At 35.0% G+C, this 22,086-nt stretch overlaps 1 protein-coding gene across 1 annotated transcript in view; it reads right to left on the bottom strand.

The window, feature by feature from the left end:
• Positions 1–952: 952 nt before the first annotated feature.
• GABRG1 (gamma-aminobutyric acid type A receptor subunit gamma1) overlaps positions 953–22,086 on the bottom strand; it is a gene marked incomplete at both ends in the record, with an annotated part of 47,164 nt that continues 26,030 nt past the window's right edge. Inside the window, 6 exons of the mRNA XM_079535021.1 lie at positions 953–1,231; positions 3,660–3,871; positions 5,989–6,141; positions 6,238–6,375; positions 7,566–7,648; positions 9,776–9,996. Coding sequence (XP_079391147.1) covers positions 953–1,231; positions 3,660–3,871; positions 5,989–6,141; positions 6,238–6,375; positions 7,566–7,648; positions 9,776–9,996 — 1,086 coding nt within the window. The remainder of the gene's footprint in view (positions 1,232–3,659; positions 3,872–5,988; positions 6,142–6,237; positions 6,376–7,565; positions 7,649–9,775; positions 9,997–22,086) is intronic.

Raw genomic sequence — 22,086 nt, 5'->3', positions numbered from 1 at the left:
AAACACTATAGCACTGTCAAAGAATTCTTCCTAATTCTGATGATACAAAGTCTGTTGAGCATAATTCCTTCTCTGCCCCTGAGTATGAATTAGACAAGGAGAGGGAAATGGAGAGGATGTGAAAAGATTATCAGAATGGCCATAATCAATTATCCAACATTTGGCTTCCATGAAATTAGAGCAATGGCAAATAGGTAGGAATTTTTATAGTTGTAGCCCTCTTGGAGAACTTTGAGGAACACACCACAGTGATATAACAGCAGATGGAGCATAGACATAAATGTAATCAAAGGCTGAAAACCAAAAGCCTACATCAGTAGTCAGGATAAGACAAGCTCAGAATTATCTCTGTGGGCTTTTTGGTGATAAAACCATTTGTTGCTCTCATCTCTGCACTTTGTGTAAATATGAATGAGATTAACTATGATATCATTCTTTTTAACATACTGCAGAGAGTAAATGGCTAGTTGAGAAATAGAAGTGCTTTAACTTTTATCAGCTATTTAAAAATCAAGAATTAATAAAAATTATCATCTTATAGATGAAATGGATGAGAACAACTAATCCCATTTTATTAAGGCTTTCTTTGCTAATCTGTAAGAGATGCTACAAAATTCATCACTATTGTCATTTAGAATTAAAATTTAAAGATTACATAGAACTGTCTGGTTCAACGACTTAGTCTCTCATCTGTGTATTTTGTTAGACCCAGACAAAAACAGTTGTGTGTACAGATAAGTTAAATTTTAAGAGTTAATTTTTCAATTTTCTTGTCAAAATACTGATATCATTTCTATTGTTGATCACACGAGGGAGACTATATCAACATCTTGTTTCGAATTTTAAAAATATCTAATTTTAGTAATTTTGGATCAGATCTAAACTTTGACCATTCTCTGAAAAACATTAATGTCTGTTCAGTTTTTTTCTGAGTTTGTCTAGCCAGTAAAATTTATAGATAAAGATACCCAATCCAATAAACGAGATTAAACAGTGCAAAGGCAGTTGGAAAGAAGATTCGAGAATAGGAGTCAATTTTTGCAATACGAATGTGTATTCTTCCTTCTCTCCAAGATCCTGTGCGGCAGTCTTCAAAACAACAAAAGAAGCTAGCACAGTCTTTCCCTTCTAGGCACTCATATCCATAATCATCATCACGTTCAGGGAGATGATTAATGTTATTAATTGAAATTAGTGTTGATCCAGGTCGAACAGCAATTGCAGATGGTTTCTTAAGAAAAAAAAAAAAGAAAAACGTGTTTTTGTTTTATCCTCAAATTAAATAATTCCATACAATTCCACAGCAAGGACTGATGTAAGCAAATTCTTCAGTACAGTATACAGAAATTCAAATGTTAGAGGAAAAAAACGTGGGGAGTTTTGCAAATTATGAACTAGTCTATGCAATTAGCTCATGAGGGCAAAAGATCATGAATGCTTTTCACCTGCCATGGTGAAAACTGGGTTGTGCTGGGCATTGGGAATACTGGATAATTAGTTATACAGACAGGGTTAGATGATCCCATCTACATGACACAAAAGAACATTTTGAAGTAAGTCAAAGCTTGACAACTGGGTCATAAGCAAGCACTTAGGAAGGATATAATCATCACTACCAAGGGAATGATAGCTTTCCCATCATCTGGAATCTTTAGTATCGGATTGGATGTTTTTCTAGAAAATAAAATTTCTCTAAGGCAAGCTTGTGGTATTAGAACAAAATCTCTGGTGAAGTTTTAGAGTCTGATCCACAGCCTCTACTCAGGTCTAACTCTCTGATGGTAAATCCCTAAACAATATGCCCAGCCCATACATAAATACATAAAAGACCGTAGGAGAATGCCATGAAAGTCAGTAAAACTGATTATTTTAGCTCTTAATTCTTGCTTCTACTTTCCACATGTGTAACTCAACCCTCCTGAAATTCAGTTCAAATTGATTGAAGTAGGTGCTAACATTCATAAATAATTTTCACAGAAATATTTTGGGTGTGTTATTGCCTAGTACTTAAACTACTTTCACCTTTCTCATGACTTTTTGTCCTCCCTTTTCCCACACTATCACTGCCCATCTTTCCTCCTTTTATTATTTTTTTCCATGTGGATCTTCATACATCATCCTGGTTTTCTCAAGTATTCAAAAACACATTCTCTGTTTCCTTATTTATCCTTGTTTTAATTCATAAAGCCCAGAGCTTTTTTAGACTACTCTATTATCCTCTTGTACTCTCATTCTTTCAGTCCCTTTCTACCTTTGGCATCTTTTCTAAAATTTTCAGACTAAAGTATAGTAGTTACATTAATATTACTCCTACATTTTCTCCTCTCTTTTCTTGAATCTCCATATTTTGCCATATAATGAATAAAAACATTTAGGAATGATGCAGTCAGAGGAAGTAAGGAAGTGAGTTTACAGTGAAACAATTAACAACTCTGGCTACTGAAGTGTAGAAAAGAATTTCTCATATAATTATACATGATAGACAAAGTAAGAAAAATATATAAAAAGCAAGAAGCCACACCATTTCAATCCTTGTGATATTTTAGGGACCAATTGTCTCACTTCCAGGGAATTACTTTGACCAGTACGGAGATCTCTAGTAAAGGAATAACTTTATTCCTGTGGGGAAATTTTACCACCACGTCTTGAGGAGATGGTGTTACAGGTGTGCAGTATCCACCATACTTTTTAATAGTCTAAATTCCTTTAATAAGTATTTTTACCAGAGGAAAATTAACAAACTGCCATTTCAACAATTTTTAGACATGATGACCTAGGGAGCTAATTATCGTCCTAAAGGGCCTCATTATTCTTTTCAGTCATGATAAAATACTGACAATACTAATAGCCTTTATATTTGAGACATTACAAGCAGGTCTTGTTTTTACAGAACACAAAATTTCAGATGAAATTTGTTTTGAACTTACAAACTCATTGCTTTTAAGTAGATATATAAGGAAAGATGCCTATTTGTTATTTCATTTCATCTTCTGCTTGATTGTATACAGGCAACATTCATCCCTCACCCAGGAAAGTCAACTAATATGATTTAGCTATACAACATCTTAGTTGATGAAATGATCTGGAAAAAGGGTTTTACAGCATTGGTCCTTCCTCTTATTCTTTCCTGAAGAAGATTACGATCAAGCCTCTAGTTTTCTAATGAAAAACCTATTTAATGCCTTTTCCTAAATGCTTTAATAATGTAAATATGAATTTTAAATATTCATGCTGACAGATTCTTCAGAAATTCCAATATTCTTACTACATGAAGAGAAAATCTCTTAAATGGAATACTTATTTCTAGGATTTGTGAGGATTCATACCATACAAATTTCAAATTGTAAAAGAAGAAGGATCATTTTACTAGAAAGAAACATTAGAGTAAATGAACAAAAAAGATTTTTCAAAAACATTAAGCCCAGATAGAACGGCCTCTAATGGCACATGCTCCACAGACAGCTCAAGAAGCACCAAGGACTTGGGAACAGCATGAAAAATTATTTTTAAAGACTCTCTAAATTAGGCTCATATATTTTAATTCATTTATGATCCAAAAATTTTGTTAGTTAACAGTCTTACAGAAAGTGAATATAAACTCCCAACCAATAAAGAACAAATTGCATGTTTTTGGTTCTTAATCATTTGACTAAACTTACTGATGGCTTAGGTTTTGCCTTCTTATCTTTTCCTTTGTCCACTTTTCTGTTGCTAGTAAAGTAATGCAAGGTGCCATATTCCATCAAGGCAGCAAACACAAAAATGAAACAAACAGAGACAAAAAGATCCATTGCTGTCACATAGGAGACTTTTGGAAGTGACTTCCTGGCAATTGTGCTCAATGTTGTCATGGTCAGCACCGTTGTAATACCTATTTAATAAAGAAAGTAAGACAGAAGGGAAAAAGGAGAGTATATTAGTAATTCAAACATATTGTCACACACACAAAAAAATCCTCAAGTTAGTCAATAGCTCATTCATAAGGCATACAAGAACTGAGGCACAACAGAATTCACCTTAGAATCACATCCAGACACCTGTGCTATTGCAAGAAGCCATCCCTATGGATCCAGAAGCCACTGCTGGATCATACAGAAGGTGGCTGGTTGTGTAACCCAGCATGGGGTATGTCCCTGGGCTGCTAGCAAGCTTCAGGAAGCTCAAGAAGTGAAGCTCCCCATCATGATATCTTTGGAAACTCCAACTAGGGTTAGGTAGCTACCTACTGTAGGGAGCCTGCTATGCTGTGGGGTTGGACTAGATGGCCTTCAGAGATTCCTTCCTGCCTTATAATTCTGTGACTGTGACACATTTATTTTAACACTCTAGTTTAAATTCCTTCAATTTTCAGCACACGCTGAAGAAATCAAGACACTGATAAAGTTTTTGTAATTTTATAAAACTTCAATAATAATAACAATAAAAATTTTATAAAAATTTTAAAGAAAGCATACATACAACAAATACAATAGACCAACTGGCACAAATAAACATATACATTTTATAAACAGATAAAAGACCTATGGCTCTGAAAGTTTAAAAATATATGAAAGCACACAAACAGAAAATGGTTTATTATGTATCGATAATTTTAAAAACTAATTTTAAAAGTATTACAAAATGGAATAAAGTTCTCAACTCTTTGCTTATGACACGTAGCAGGTCAAAGTAGATGAATTTAATGGCCTTTCTTGTATCATTCTCTAAATTACTAAATATATTTTCAATATTGTGCCTTAAGTAATAGAAAATATTTTCCTGAATTCACAGAAGGGAGAAAACCTTCCAATTATCACAACTTCTAGCTTAACTTAGTGTTGGCTTTCTTCTCTTAACCTCTCAGTCTTTCCCCCAGCCTGTAAAATCACATCTTTTTGACTGGTAAATTCTTTTTTTCTGCACTAGAAAATCTGTGTGTGAGAACAGTTACCTATAATCCTCCAAACATCAACTTTTGAGCATTTACACATAAAGAAATCAGAAAAATATCACTACTAATCTGAGAGTTGTTAGTGTGCATCCTATGCCCTTCACACATCTCTATCTGACACTTCTCCAAGGCAACACATGATTCCCAAGTGGTCAAACATAGGAGGCCAAAGCCACACTAATCAGGTCAGCCAAGTTTGACTCTAACACTGAATTATAATCACAGAAGAACTTGCAACTTAGGCTTTTACAAGTTACGTGCCTAACTCCTTGAAGTTCAACTTCAGTTGCAAATATTCTTTCCTGTCCCTAAAAGAGCAAATTAATTTACTTCATTATTTAAAAAAAAAAAAAAAAAAAAAGGTACAAACAAAAATCACTTAAATTTTAAAACAATGAGAACAGAGCAAAAACAATACACATCTTCACAGTTTTCCCCTGTGTAGTAGTAATCCTATGTTCCATAACGCTAAGTGAAGTTAAGTCATACTTGACAGACTAAACATTGCCATATTACCATCCCTGGAGATGACAGAAATATCACATAGAAGAAAAAATATATATATTTACGTAATAGTGAATCCACAAGGTTTGGATCACAGAATCCTTAAAGTTGGAAGGGATCTTTAAAGGTCATCTAGTCCAACACCCCTGCAAGGAACAGGGACATCCACAGCTAGATCCGGTTGCCCAGATCCCTGTCCAGCCTGGCCTTGAAATTCTCCAGGGATGAGGCATCCACCATATCTCTGGGCAACCTATTCCAGTGCCTCACCACTCCCACTGTAAATCTTACCTAAACCTACCTTCTTTAAGCATGAAAATTTTCCCCTTGCCTTATATCACCTCAGAAGCCTGAGATTTCCAGGTTTCTGTTATAAACACTCCCTCCCTTAAATTCTGTTGTGACACAACAGCATGATTCTCCTACTCTTAACCTTGTAACTCAATAGAAAGGACGACCAATGGTCACAATCGTTTAATTCAATTAATCCAGTGCTCACTGCAGATTTGTATTGCTGTTCTGGAACCCTCAAGGGTGACAACAAGCATCCTTACCCAGAGATGTCCTTGCAGGAACTGCATCCTTGTTGATCCAAAATGACACCCATGAAAGAACAACTGTGAGTATACAAGGAATGTACGTCTGGATAGTAAAATATCCCATACGTCTGCTGAGATCAAAGAAGATTGTCATAATAATATAATCACCTATGAATTAAGAAAATAATAATAATCTTGGATTATATCTGTTATTTTTGTTTCACATAGATAATACATGCCAAAAAGCTTAACACTTTTCCTTACCAGACAGGGTATGAGAAATCTCAGTTGTATTTCGCAGCCCTACAAATGCAAATTGGTACAATCTCCAATATTTCGGATCTGCCACTTCAACAGAGGTTTTCTTCCATTTGTATTCAATTTCATTTCTGGGATATCCATCTAGAATAAAACAACAAATCAAGACTCCAGCCACAGCAAATTTCAAAGCATGTATTGTGATCTCTGAAGTTGTTTGGAAACGAAACAAAGGCTGTATATAAAGGGAATCACAGAGCAAGAAAATCTATAATCCACTGTATCCACCTAAAATTTAATAACAAAATAACTAGCCTCAATTTTAAGCCTAACTGTTAAGATCAGCCTAAAGTTTTGTAAATACAATTGCTTAGGAAATATCTACACAATATTCTGGAATTAAGAATGAAAAAATGACTCAGAGTCACCACTATGCATTAATGCAGCTTTAAAAGAACACAAAGAGCTTAAAAGTACATGTACTTCTGAGTACACAATATGGTGAAATTCCTATTCTTTGGTATGGATTTTTGTGACCTGTTCAGTAATCCCCCTGGAATTACAGCCTTCTTGATTTTCATGTGTCTCATATATTGACCCACATTACCTAGCACAAAAGCAGGAATGAAATCAAGTAAGGCTCACTTGTATTTAATTGAAAGATCTACGAAAGTTCATTTAGCATTCAGGAAGGAAGCACTAAATAAAGCATTCATTTAAGAAGATTCACTAAAGTTTGATTTCATTGCCTTTTAGGTTTCACATTTAAGAATAAATTGTTTAGCTATGTTCAGTTGGTTAGGGATTCTTTTGCTAGCAAAAACATAATACTCTTAGAACAGTATTTTATTTTTAATATATTAAAAAAATAAGCCTGAAAGTTATGTTTCTTGCTTGCAAAAATATATCCCACTGAAAGGAGAAGGCATGTTTATACTGATTAAGCATTTACAAGAACAAGTTGAAGAAGGCAGATCTTAATTTTCCTCTCAGTATGACACATGGAACCAATTCAAAGTTGGCAAGTCTGACAGGCATAAAAAAATAAAGTTCTTCCAAGGCAATAGATTCCTATTAACTGGAATGAGGGTTGCATCACGCCCCTTAGCAATACAATTGTTTTTAAAGTTGCAACTAAATGAAATGCATGTAATTCAACTCATTCATTATTGCATTTAATTATGCAATAAATAATGCAATAAATCAAAGCAAAAAAAGAAACAGATTTTTTCAAGGCTTCAAAAAGTAATTACTTGCTTTCTTGCTGCTGGATTTTAAGGAAATTTAAAGCCTGGTTGTAAAGAGAAAAGAAAACAAAGTGTTGTAACACTTACAGCTTGAAAATTCCAGTGGACAGGAGTGTTCATCCATAGGAAAGTTGTGAAGCTGAAGATAACACTCAGCATTAATTGTCAGTCTAATTAGAAAATAAGAACAAAAGAAAGATTAGATTCATGCAGCTAGACACTTCAGACTAGATAATAAACATATGCATAGAAATCAGTTTTGCCAATTAATGGATGTTAAGCATATCCAATTGTGTATCTGCAAAAGGCATCCACCATCATCTCCAAAGAACAAAATTATCAAATGCAACCTGATGACTTGTGTCATTTCAATTGCCATATCTACTCATTTAAAAAATGCCAATTGATTTGGTAATCCCTTAATTTTCTACCAGAAAGAGTAAAAGGAGGGGAGACGAACACAGCAATAAAATATAGTTTTTTAAAAAATGTTTTGGAAAGTCTTATGGCATTTGACATCCTTATATCTGATGGTTATATACACACATATAAATATATATGCATCCACATATATACATAAGTGGGAACACAAGGCGTGCTCTATATTTGTGTAAGAAGAACAATGAAGAACAATCTTCACATTTCTGCTTATTCAATGTCTAATGTCACACAGATTTTTCAAGTAGGTAACATATATTTTAGACACAGTCTAGCACTACTCTAGCACTTAAACAACAGAAAAAAATCAGTGGCAGCTTTTGAAAATACTGTCACAGACTTCCAGTTTGTAAATAAGGTGGATTTTAAGGAAAACTGTAGTTCTTGCCATACACTGGGAAAGAAAAAATCCCCATTTCCAAGTAAGACGCTTGCAGCCCTTTAGGGGTGCCCTTCAAATTTTCCAACTGTGATATATACATATATCGTCTTAGTTTTCCATTTTCAATCTTTGGATGGTCAAACCCTTAAAGAAAAAGAAAACAAAGCCTAGCTTTAATTGTAAGCGGTACAACCAGATTTGGAATACCTTCAATGAGTGCAATAGAAAAATCAAGGTCTACCCTCACAATAGACTCAGTAGGCCTACTGAGCTTACTGAACCTACTGAGCAGCTGAACATTAAAGAATCACGATGTCTTCTCCCTCAAGTAACAATGGGGAAAGAATGGTAGTACAGAGGAACCAAAGAACTTGGAGTGCTGTCAAATCCAGTTATTGTTTCTTCCGTCACCAACATACGAACTCAACGTTATTCCAATATGAACTCTCAATGTTATTCCACCTTAGGCTGAATTCAGATCATATCTTCATCTGTACAGATGTTTGCATGTTGCAGTGTCAGGTGAATATCCAGTTTTGCTGTTTCATTTTCAGCTTACTGCAATTCAAAGCTCAAACTTCAGCACAATAATTCTAAGTTATTCCATTGAGAGAGCATCACACTGCTCATACAATGCTACTAGTCTGTAGGTAAAAGCAGTGTAAGTAACTAAGTGTAAGTAACTAAAAAGTTGCTACTGTTTGATTTTTGAAAAGGTCAGATATATGTCATCTTTTGCAAATGTTTCTTGTCTATCAGCTTCTAATTTAAGATTTTTTAGATGTGCTTAATGAGAAAAATTGAAAGATTATCCTAAAATGCTTTCTGTAGACCACAGCTATTTAAGAACTGTTTAAGTGACTCAGAGATCAGTGCAGATAGCCTAGATGGTATATTTAAAATTAAGCCAAGCATCCATCATTTGCCAAGCAGAATTACTACCAACATGTTTGCTCATGCCTAATTTGGAGGAACAGATTTGTAGATTTTAATAATTTGTAAGAGTAAACATGGGAAGTAGTATATGCAGAACTTGGACCTTAGCTTTAATCAAGCTCTTTTAATATTTGTATTGCTTGAAGCATTCATTTTTACTTAAAAAATATGATTTTGTGAAAATTAGATAATTAACTGCTTAAAATAGAAAGTCTGTGAAACAATTTATGACTCTGGTTTATGATATCTTAGTTACAGAATACAACTCTGTTGGTATTTTTTTCCTTAAACCTTGTTTATACCTAAAAAGCAACTAAAATTTGCTACCCTTTTCAACTGTGTTTAACCAGTATTCTGGGCAATATATTTCAATAATATTTATTTAATATTTTTGGTTATCATATCATTTTTTTCCATCTTAGCAAACTCTCTGCAAACTCCTGTGGTCAACAACAAAGGAAATTTCAGGTACTTGATTCATATTTATTTTTGTGTTATACATATTAGTTCTATCTTTTCTACTTAGTTAATAAGGACCCACCTTAGAGTGTATAATACTCTTCCATCACTCCAGATTCTAAGTAAGCGATTTGGAGTTGTAATCCAGTGGGCATCAGATTTCCTTGAGTTCCGGAAGAAAGTGTCTGGAATCCAAATTTTTCCAACCATATTGCTATTAAGCATGAGGACTTTCATTGAGCTGTTAAATTTCAGACGACTGTCATACCAAGTCTGGGCAAATATGATATCTATGGTGTATTCCTAAAAACAGAGAAACGATATCTATGTACATATTTATCAAAGCCTGAAAGCCAAGAATTTTCAACTGAGGTATAAATCAAAGGCTATCTCTTCTATTCTCTTTATTATTATTTATATTGCATTCAGCAGCCTGTAGCAGACTAAGGAAAGGCACATATAGCTTTCTGCCTCTATCTCCACTCTCCTGAGACACTCCGTTTAGTCAAAGAAGAGGAGACCTGATAGGATCTTGTAACTTGGCAGCCCTCACACAAACAATCAGACTGAGGGAAATAGACACAGATTTAAGGACAACTTTCTTCTTCTGAGCTAGGCCAAGTTTCTAGAGACATAGATTTACATCTCTTCAAAAGCAAATAAAATTCATTTCTTATATTTTCCCCCTTGAATTTCACAACATGCATCTGTAGATCCTTCAAGAAAGATATAATCATTTTCAACATTTCCCATCTGTATTTTGACAAAAATGAAACACACCCACTGACTAAATTTCAGACTTTGAAAAATTCATGCATATGCAAGAAGTAAATATCACTGCTTGCAGAAATAACTTGACCATCAACCTCATATATTCACCTGCATGCACACAAAAGTATACACAGTCAGAAAAAGTCTCCATATTCAATTTCACTTCACTTATTAGAGGCTGAAGAAAATTATTTTCTGATACAAAGTCAAATTTCTCATTATATTTTATGGTCAAAATAGTGGCAAATCAAAGATTTTAATGAGACAGTTAAAGACAAGGGAGTTAAACACTGAAAAACAATATTTCATTGCATCTGCAAAGAATCTAACATTTGTTGCTCAGTATAGGAGCAAAATAAAGGAGCAAAGCAGCAGACTAAACTCCGTAGCATTTGTCTCAGCTCCAGATCATGACTGATGTTAAGAGCAACAGCTGCTCTGCATGGTGACAGATCTCTCCTACTTGGCTGTTGCATGAAACCTCCTATGAGCAACTCAGTATCTCCTCTGAGAGCTCAATCCACAGGGAAAAAAAAATCACTGAAGGCCAGACTTACACACCTCCTATTGATTGCTCCCTGTCACCTGTGAGGGGAGAAGAGAGAAGGAGGAAGTGCTGGTGTGAGCCAAAGGATGCATTACTAGTTGATGTGGACAATAAAAATGCACACTGCAGATAGCCAATTCTGAGTTTTAGGGCAATTAATGTAGATGCAATGAAATTAGAATGCAATGAAAGTAAAACGGTTTGCTGATTGAATTAGTGTTTATTGCTCATTTTATTTTTAAATAGCCATAGTATCCTGCTATATGAGTTATAGATTCCTTTCTCATTTCTGCAAATATTAGCAGCTGTCTCCCAGGTGAAATTTGTGAAATTTCCATCCTTCAGAAGTGCAAAGGCAGATAGACCAGGACTGCTTAAATCTCTCTCCATTTTCTCACTTCTCTGGGTGTGGAAAGAAAAGATATGGAATATAATAGATAAGCAAGGGTAAGGCTTGCCTCTGCTCTCTCTTCCACTCAAACTATCGTAACTCAGTGACTTGCAAAAAAAAAAAAATAATGGGTGTATAAGGCAAACAGCAATAAGACAAGGGAACAAAAGGACTAATCAAAAATGCATCCTGGAGATGACTTCACTCTAAAACTTTGCTTATTCCTTGACAGACTTTGTCATCAAGAGAAGTTTCTGCAGGTCAAAACAAGTCCTTGATTATTTTATTTGTATAAAAATATCTTCAAGACACCTGTGAAAATCCATAGCCTGTTCATCCTCAACATCCTCCTTTCTGTGTTCATCTGCAGGTTACAACTGGAAAGGAAATTTGCCTTAGTTTTTGTAAATGAATACATAATACAGTGTGCTAAAGAAGTGCTTTCATAGACTTAAATGAAGCAACATGAACAAAGATTTACTTGTTGCCTTAACAATAAAAAATAGGAAAAAAAAGTCAGTGAGTGAAATCAACAGAAATAATCAAATGTATGATAACAGCAGGCTGTTTGAAGGTACCACTCTAAGCAGCCAATTCACAGTGGCACCACATTGTCTGAAAAAAAGAAATATATCAAAGTGTCATTACAGTCAAATACACCCAGGGCAAGAAAACTCAGGCTGCCACAGAATACCAACAACCCTATTAAATTAAGATAAAAATGGAAGAAGAGCTTGATAATTCTGAATGAGCAAAGCAAAGGAACAGCCCCAGGTGCTTGGATTCTCTTTCCTTTCAGTATTAAATGTGCAAGTTTTTATCAGAACCATGTATGAAAAGAGTTGTTTAAACAACATTTTATAGGAGAAAAAAAAAGCACAAAGAAAGCAGGAAATGTTAAAATCCTTCATTAACCATTTTTCTATGCTCAAAAAAAAAATAAAATCTGATATATAATAATTCAATATCATAATATTAATAACTAGTCATTTCCAATGCTGAATGCATAAGAATAGGTCCAATTTCTAGCCTCTTATCAGCAGAGAGTGGTCTTCCATTTGTAAGTTGAAAAAGCACACAGACCCTCTTCCCTCAGAGTTCACCCACTCAAAGGCATAAACCTACTCATTCATCTCACCTGGAAGACTCACAACTTGTGGCTCTCTGATTTCACTCAAGAGCAATTATTCTACTTATAATATCTACATTGCTGGACATAATTCTACTTTTTCAGCATACCTGCTTGTCCCATGCTTTGCTGAGACCTAGCTGTCTTTGAGGATCCCTAGTACATCCTTTAGGCAGTATATGTCCTTTGCCTAACTATCTCACACTCTTAGCTCATTTTATCTATACTATCATTCACTCAAGTGAACTTGAGCATAAACATCAAGCATATGCATGTTGTTATCCCATGTAGACATTCAAGACATGAAGATGGGACTCATACTCTTTTCTCAACAAAAGCTCCTTCACAAAGAGGACAGGTGTTATGGGTCCAAACAGACCTTGTACAGCCTTCAAGCACAAGTACACATTACAGGATGATTCGGAAAATGAGGCTTAAGTAAGTCTGTCAGCATGCAGCCGTGGCAGTGTAGATACCTGAGAGCAAAAATCTGAAAAGGGAATAAAGCTAAAGAAAGTATACTTTCTGAAGATCAAATTTTGAAATGGACCCAAAGCTTCAAGGTTTCATGGATTTACACAATAAATTTCCTTAAATCTGCAGCTCCTAAAACACAATTCATATTTTCTAATGAGAAGGGAATATGGGCCCTGAAAATTTGTTGAAAATGTGGTAGAAAAATGACTACACTAAGGAAGTATTTTATCTCCAAAACTAGATGAACAAAAGCATTATCTTTGTTTATATGCCATATTAACAAGAACAACAGCACATCAGAAAATACAATTTTCTTCTTCTTTCTTTCTGAGCAACTGTTTCGCTTTTCTCATTTTCTCAGAAAAATTAAAATTTAACACTTATCACTGCTTTTATTAGTCTTATAAAGCTCACCATTCAATGAAATTCTGTAACCATAAAAATTGGTTTACTAATCTCTCTTTTAAATGAAACTAATGATAAAACATCCAAGCAGAATAAAATGAAATCAATCTATGGGCGCATTAGTCACAGCCAGAGCAAAATGTATGCTTATTCATATTCAGCCTCACGAGGTTCAATAAATATTGCACATGTTAGCTCATATTTGGCATCTGATTTGATCACTGAAGTCTTTTGCACAGCTGGCATAAAGAGCCCACCTGCCTAATTATTTCCAGATAACTGCAATCCTCCTTCATCTCTGTCCTCTCTAAAAGTTAATAACAAACTCCAAGGCTGGGAATACAGTGACTAATCAGAGAATGCCATTAAGGGAACAGGCAGTGAACAGTCAGTGAATATTGACAAGCAGGTGTATAGTCTGAGAGAAAGAGTTAGAAAGGAAAAGCAATTGTATCAAATAGAGCAGGAACAGTTACTATACGGAATACACCAAATTTCAACTTAATTTCTTGAAAGGATGAGTACAGTAACAGTAACAGTCAAATATTAGATAGGCCACTAGATTTTTGTTTTATTGGAAAGCTGTGAAAGAAAGGGAGGCAGCCATCATTCTATAAGGTTACATCTCAGTGCACCTACAACACACCAGCTCCAACATAAAATCAAAAGGACGGAAAAATTGCACAAAATAGAAAACCATTTATCTTTTCTACCATTTATTTTGTCTAGCATTCCCACATCTGAGTTGATATTTCACAGCAAAACCGTGGAGAAGTGAGTAGGCTAGTTGTTGCCTGGTTCCTGTTAACTGCGATACATTTGTACAACAGGAAAAAGTGGCCCAGTTTTCTCAGGCTAAACACAAATGCAATGAGTTTCTCCAACACCAAAATCAGAGTTGAAATACTACCCCCCAGCTACAGTTCTATGATATAGATCATTACCAATGAATTGAAGAGGTAAAAAAAAAAAAAAAAGAAAAGAAAAGAAAAACATCCTTTTCTTCCTCCTCCTTTGGCCAGAAACCTACAGTTGCTTCTCCATAAGAGCCAATCCACACCTTAAGTTTCCTGGAATGCAACAGACTAATTCAGAAATTTGTTTCACAGGGAGGCCCTGAATTCATTTCAATTACAAATGCCTTAAGTGCAGTGACTTCATCTTGTTCAGTTATACAAGTTCTATAATATTTTCCACATCCTTCCTCATTCTATTCAGTCTTCTAATTTCTAAAAGAGAAATTTAATTAGAGTGAAACAGGGAATTCTGCAGGGGAAAAGCCAAAAAAAAAAAAAAAAAAAAAAAAAAAGAAGCTAGAGAAAACATTTTACAAACCATGTTTTTATATGAAGATATGCAATTTAATATCAAAGACTCAGATAACTATGATGGTTAAAAGGTTTAGACAGCAAAGACATTCATAAACAATCACTGGTATCCATATGCCCACCCAAAAGAACAGATTCAAGTAAACTACCAAGCCAATTTATCTTCATCTTGCCAGAAAGCTGCCAACAGGCTCTCATAACCTTTACCTTCTCCCATATCTGACTATCTCTGGACAGCAATGTAGTGTCTTTAAGTACTTTACTAAAATACTTAGCTAAACTAAAATATTTAGCTATCTTTGATATGTGGCTTCTTTTAACAAAAATTCAAAAATGTTTGTTCTACTTGATGGGTTACTTTAAAAGTTCTTAAATTATTATTTTTTTTTCTTTTAGCTTCATTAGACTCAGCCAGGATTTCAGAACTTGATCCCCATGGTTGAGACCAAAGTAAAAATAAAATTTCTTGGTTTAGTAAACAATTTTAGTTTGCTCACTCATGGACCTTACAGTGAGATCGAAAATATCTGACAAATCTCAATTCTGATAAGAACATCTGTATTAAATTAATAATCCTCCAATAGTGAAAGAAGTGGGGGTTGCCAGAAATATGGTGAATATAGCATTTGCTCCCGGAATCTTTTAAGCAGTCAGATTGTTATTGTTGAGCAGAAAATCACAGTGAAATATGCCATGAAAGCATATGCACAGGATAAGAGAAATACAACAAATCATATCCACAGAAGTTGAGGGAGTACAGAGACCTACATAATCATAATACAGAAGAAATCCATTGTTCTTCACACCATAATTTAGCATCTGTGCTTATCTGGTCCTTATTTTGAATGCGAAGTGACAGATGCAAACCACAGTATAAATAAAAGGCAAGATTTATTTAAATGCTTTGTAGATTTGAAACAATAATAAAAATCTTGCTAACTAGTAAAAAGATTAGCTAGATAAGTAACTAAAGCACTTCAGCAAAATCTCTGCTGATAAGCTATGATTATGGCTATTTAAAGAGAGCATAAAAAGAGGAAGTAAACATTATACACTCATTTGCACATTGAAAACGATACAAGTAGGAGTGCTTTTTTGTTTTTGCTTTTTTGCTTTTTCAATTGAAATTTGAACATTTCTGTCACTGCCATTCATAAACAAACATTTAAGTACAGAGAGAATTAAAACTCAGAAACAAAAAATGAGACAAAAATACTACTTATACGTTAAAAACACAGGAGTGAATACTGATAAGGAGTAGGGTTTTGGCTTTGAGGCTGTCAAGAATGATTTATCAACTCAATTAACTGTTCTTTCTAAATTCTGGGTCTACATCTACCTTCTTGTAACAAGAGAGACTCAAGCAGTCAAAATTAATCCCACACAAAATTTCTGCAACAAAGCTGAGCAGCACTCAAACATACATGGTTTTCTACAATTTCATCTTACAAACAAGCTGCAAAGTCTCAAAAACAAGGTTTCACCATTCAGTATTGTAGAACTGCTTTAAAGCCAGATCAATTGCAGTTATTCAGTTAAAGTTTTTTGGTCTTTTGCTTCCCTGGTTTTCCTGCCATATCACAAAATCCCAATATCCCCAGATCGGTGATGAAACCAGGAGAGACAATTACCTGGGTTTGGTTCCCACCTTGCATCTCCTGCAGTGAGTTCCTATGTGAAATAGCACTTCTAAACAGCTTTCTGGTTGCTGAAGCAGTAAGGAATGTTCAAATACCTATGTGCTACAATGAAGATAGAAGAACATGGCAACTACTAAGAACTTCCTCAAAGTGCCTCTTGAACTATTGGCCCCAGGGAAAAGCGCGTAACACTTTGTGGGAATAAATCACTGCAAGAGACAATACTCTTGTTCAAGAAAACAAAATCTCACACAGCACTTACTGTATGCCACGGAATAACACATTCTAAAATAGTCCAACAGGAAGTGTTTTAAGTGCAGATTTTCCAGCAATAACCTGACCAAATTTATAATTACAATAGAATAAAAAAATATATAATTAAAACCAAGATCAGCAGGCAGCAAAGTTACACCCGCTTAGCAGCAAAAGAGCATTGCATTTCCTAGCTGCTATTTTATCTACTCACTCACACATATATCAGCAAACGAGCAGGACAATAACTTCTTCCAAAAATGGGTTTACTTCTTTGGTAAAAATCCTAGGGGTCCTGCTGTAGGAAAGGGCATCCAAACAGTTCCACCACTTGAGAAAGTGGTCTTCCCAGAACACATATTATGAACAGAAAAATCCTGCTCATGAGATCGCTCAGCTTTTTACAGAGGGTTAGTTTGCATAGAGTCAGCACAGATCCTGGCACCGGCCAGGGCAGTAGCTTTCCTCTAGAGTGCAGTACAGAAGGAAACAATAATATTCTATGTTGTAGGAGCCATTGCCAAGGACTGTTTCTAGATTATATCAATCAGTTCTAACAGTCAAAGCACAACCTTTACCTTTCTTTCCAAAACTGCAAATCTAGGCCAACAGAATCACTCAAAAAATTTGAATACAGCCTCCCACATTTCCATTTGGACAGAAGAATTAGGCATTAATAACAAAGAACAATCAAGCAATGCTCTCCTAAGTATAAGAGGTACAAGACAAATAACTAAATAAACCTTCTCTCAGCTACAGATACAAGAGACAATCACAACAGAAGCTGACAGGAAGGGTATGGAGCAGATATTAAGATATCAGAAATAACAATAAACTGTACAATAGAGTAGCCAGACAGTCTGTGCAGTTGAGAGGGAAAAGCAGGAGAAAAGTACTGACTGGTTTAGCTTTAGTGACAGTTGATGCCTTCCATCTTTTTAGTGAAGATCTGGAAAGACAATGACGGTAAAAACAGCAGGAAATAGAGAACCTAATACCAAAGAGCTGTTAGTAGCACAACAAAAGTTTAAATGTTCACATTTTGTAGCCTCCATAGAGAGAGAGAAAAGAAAGTTTAAGCAGGAACACGATGAGAAACAGTAAAAAAGCTTTACAGACATTTATGGAAAATGTATTTGAAGTATAAGGGGCAGACTGGGAGAAAGCATATGGTATACCAAGTTGAAAAGTTGAAAGGATGTGAACAGAAACTGTTGAGATCTCAGGTAGGAATTGTCATCTTAAGGGAGGGAAAAAAAAAATAAGGCTGCGAATAGACTTTCAAGTGTCTTGAAGGAAACAGTCTATGTGTGAGATTCAGTGTAAGAGAAGCCTGAGGAGGAACATGAGCAAGAGATGATTCAGTAGAAATAGAGGAAAATTTTCTCAGTAGGACATCTATAAGTAGTATAACTGGAGCAAGATGGCAATTGCAATCCAAAAATTTATCATCACAATAATGCAAATGTGGACAAGAGATTCACTATGATAAATGGATTAAGAACAGATAAAAATAAAACCCCTGAAAGCTGCATTACAGTCAGAATTTGCAAGACTATCTGAGACCTTGCTCCAGGCTCTAGGATCCATCACAACATAGAAAAATATTAGATTTCAATGCCACACAGAATATCCACAGCAATGGAGAGTGAGGAAGGGTAAAAAAAATGAGAAGATTTAAAGTCGTGATTTAGCCACATTGAGGTATCTAAAGATCTGTTAACAGATGTGAGGTACACAAGGCAGTATTTCATATGGCACAGAATGAGGCACGCAGAGTTACAGACAACAGAAAGGCAGCTAAATTTGCATATGTAGGTATCAAGAAGTAGCTGACAGCAGAAAACTAGCATGGAAGATACTCTGCTCAGAAATATTGAAGAAAGAGTTTTAAAAATTACATTCACATCTACAGTGAAATAGATATTTTAGATATATTTTATTTATTTATACTTATTTATATTTATATTTAGATATATTTTAGATATAAAAGTACTGGAAACATAAGAAATCAAAGTGCTTGCTCCCAACAAGATCACAGAGAAAAAGGAAAATATTTCAGGCAACATTTTCTAGCCCCAGCCATACACAGCCATCTTAGCACTTCTGCTATTTTCTTTAACAAATTAGCCTTATGCAAATACAGAACACTGGCATCTGAAGTCTCAAATACTTGACAGAGTTATTGCTCTGGCTGTTTATCTGTGAGATCTGAGATTATATAAAATGGATTTCAACCAGTGTATGCTGGTATACTCTAATGAAGTCAAGGGAGTTAATGTAGCTTTTCTCATAGTTTATATTTAAACCATGTCAGCTGTGGCTTAAGTGATACAGTGGATCTACACAAAAAGGTATCTCCTGAAAAACACAAAATTTGAGAATAAGCAACAGAACAAGAAGTCTGCAGCTCTGATTGAATTGCTCCTGAACAGCACACACAAATTAAGGCATATTTTACAGAAATGAGTGCAGATTTTCTGATGCTTTGTGTGGGATCTTAACTACCTATTCTGACTTTGTATCTATGGAGAGTCAACAGGTAAACTGCAGTTGAAATACCTACAAGTACTGAATGCTGTCTAAAGCAACATTTGAAAAGATTGCTCTGCTTTGGTTTGCTTTCAGAAAAGATACTGCAATATTTCTCTGTCATACAAAGGCTGGCTTTTCTCTCATCCCTTGTCATTCCTTTCAAATGATCAGAGAAATTGCAAGTAACATCGGAACTGCTGTGTTGAGCCAGTATGAGCAGGATATTTCTTGTACTTGGCTGATTCTCCTGAAACCAGATGGGATAAGCTTAGAGCTACCTTGCAACAGCAATAGGCAAGCTCACTGCCTGCAGCAGCCAGACTAATCAACCTAAGCTCTTTCCTTTTTTACCATGAAAAGCAGAGAGCACTTATAAAATTTTATTTATGAATTATTACTCAAGTTCCTATAGCTGGCAAAATAAATCATACTAATAGGCGCTTTTTAATACTTAAGTATATTTCATAACGAAGAAAAAGCAATATTCAGAATTACTGAAGGAATATTTACTCAGCTGCTATAAAAAAAACAGTCTCCAAACACTCATATAGTTAATGGCTAATTAAATCTGACTACTTTTAGTGTTGACAGGCACCAGAATTATTAAAATCTATCTTTTCTAATTAAAAAAAAAGGAGTGAGTTGGGGAAAAAAAAATGCGTCATTAGTGTTCACTCCAAAGAAGATGCCATACAATAAGTTACAGGTGATAATCAAAGGCTTGCTGATACTTCTGTTCTAGTTTCCAAAGCACTGTTCCTACCACATGAAAGAAAATGGAACCCATTTTCATAAAATGCACATTCTGGACTCTCCAAAAATCTGCAGGGCTTGCATGCTGGGCCCACACAAAGTTATGCAATTTCATAAATTCTCAAAAGTGGGAAAAAGCAGTCATGTTATTCCTCTGACTCATTAATCACAAAGATTACACACAAAGATATAATCACAAAGAAATATTTCTCTTCAAACATGAAAGGAATTCCAACCAGAACTGCCAGATCATGAAAGCTGAGGTGCTCGTATGGTTCTGCCACAGACAGCAGCGGAAGACATCTGTAAATAAAGTGGTGTATCAAAGCACAAAACACCGATGAACACAGAAAGACTGGATGATGAACACAGGGCAGAGAAAGATCATGAGGTTCATAGGCAACATGGGTGGACATCATTTACACACAAGGGCCATATATCAGGCTGTACTACCTGCACCTCGAGAGTGGTTTTCTGTTAGTTTTTGTTGTTGTTGTTTGTTTCTTTTGTTGTTTGTTGGTGATTTTTTTTTTTTCAATGTTAGTCCTAGCATGAAAGAAAAAAGTACTAAGAGTACATTTTCATTAAGTGCTCAACAGAATGAGCTTCCACATAGAGAAAGACAGGCTCAAAATATTTATCATATGTCTAAATTCCATTAAGAAAATCCCAGACTACTGCAAAGCTTTTGGGGATCAAGACTTTGGCCATAAAAATGCACTTAAATGGTAGTTTATATGACTGCTGCAGGATGCATGGTGCAGGATAGCTTTAAAAAATAAATTCAAAAATCTTTAGGCTTAATGAGTATTAGAAGCCTAAATACTTCACTGATCTTAAACACTTGTTAAGAATATTTACTCAGGCTGTAGATGCCTAGAGAGACCACATGCTGCAGGAAGACATCTTTTATGTATGGGGTGCCTATAGCATCTAGAATTTTATGTAGATCTTTGTTAAATAAAATAATGAAAGCCAGACTCCAAGAGTCTTTAAAAATAAATTCTAATGAATGTCATACATATACTTAAAATCTCTGTTTTATGAAAGTGAAAGAGTCTATTACATAGCAAGAGGAAAATAAAACATATTAGAAAAAATAAGTCAGTTTCCTCTCATAATGAGTACCTTTTAAAGCTTTCATAGGAATATATTCCCCTGATATCATGCTACAAACTTATTGTTCCGAAGAAAAAAAAAAAAGAAAAAAAAAAAAAAACACCCTCTCTACATCGTGCCATTTTGTTTCTAAACTAAAAAGTTAAAGGTTATCATTTGACAGAGTGAATTAACATATCTGGGACATAATTAATCCAAAGGGGAATCACAGAAATGTGTTCACGCATAAAGTAATAAAATGAGGGCTAAGGACAGCAATGGAAACTGAAGCAAATGTTGGAATATTGGGCAACAATCACAAACAATATTAATGCCAGGGAAAGCGCCTTCTTAATGAAACATCTCACATAAAGAGAGCTTACAAGGTCGCATCTGCAATTATTTTTTGCTGAGAATGTTTTTCCTAGATTAAAGATATTTTTGTGGGAAGCTTTAATAAATTCACATTTATTTATTTATTTATTTATTTTTAATGTTTGATTTTTTAGTGATATTAGACGGTTATACAATCCAGGTTCCTAGATTCCAAGCTCAGAGAAAGCAATTGCTAGTTTATAAAGGAAACTTTTACTGTTTGCTATGTCTCTATTAGAAGTAGAAACCTGTCCACACGTCTTGCTCCTACTCTAAGTTCCATCAGAGGGGATACAATGGGGAGAAGTAGAGAAGAAAAGATGGAGTAGGAAAACAGATGAAGCCAGAGGAAACATTTACACTGAACATCAATATATCTCCCCACCCCTTCTCCCTCCTGCTTTTTCATGCAGTTCTCTACACACAACCCCTGCTTGAGACACAGACTCAGCTAATGATAATCCTAAACTTGGTAAATTGTTATGCTGGAATGAATGCCCGTATCAGCATCTTGCATTTTTAACACCTTCATCCCTACTAAGTACCATCAGTCTTTCTTGTCTGATATCTCATCTCTGAAAGATTATATTCCCCACCTGAGCATGACGACACATGTGCAACTCACACATTTTCAATATACTTCTGGAAATAGCATCATTTTGGCAAATGCTCAGAAGTTCCCTCTACTGGCA

Source organism: Tetrao urogallus, assembly GCF_951394365.1.
Source record: "Tetrao urogallus genome assembly, chromosome: 4".
Classification (NCBI taxonomy): domain Eukaryota; kingdom Metazoa; phylum Chordata; class Aves; order Galliformes; family Phasianidae; genus Tetrao; species Tetrao urogallus.
This window is presented reverse-complemented; position numbering and strand designations above follow the sequence as displayed.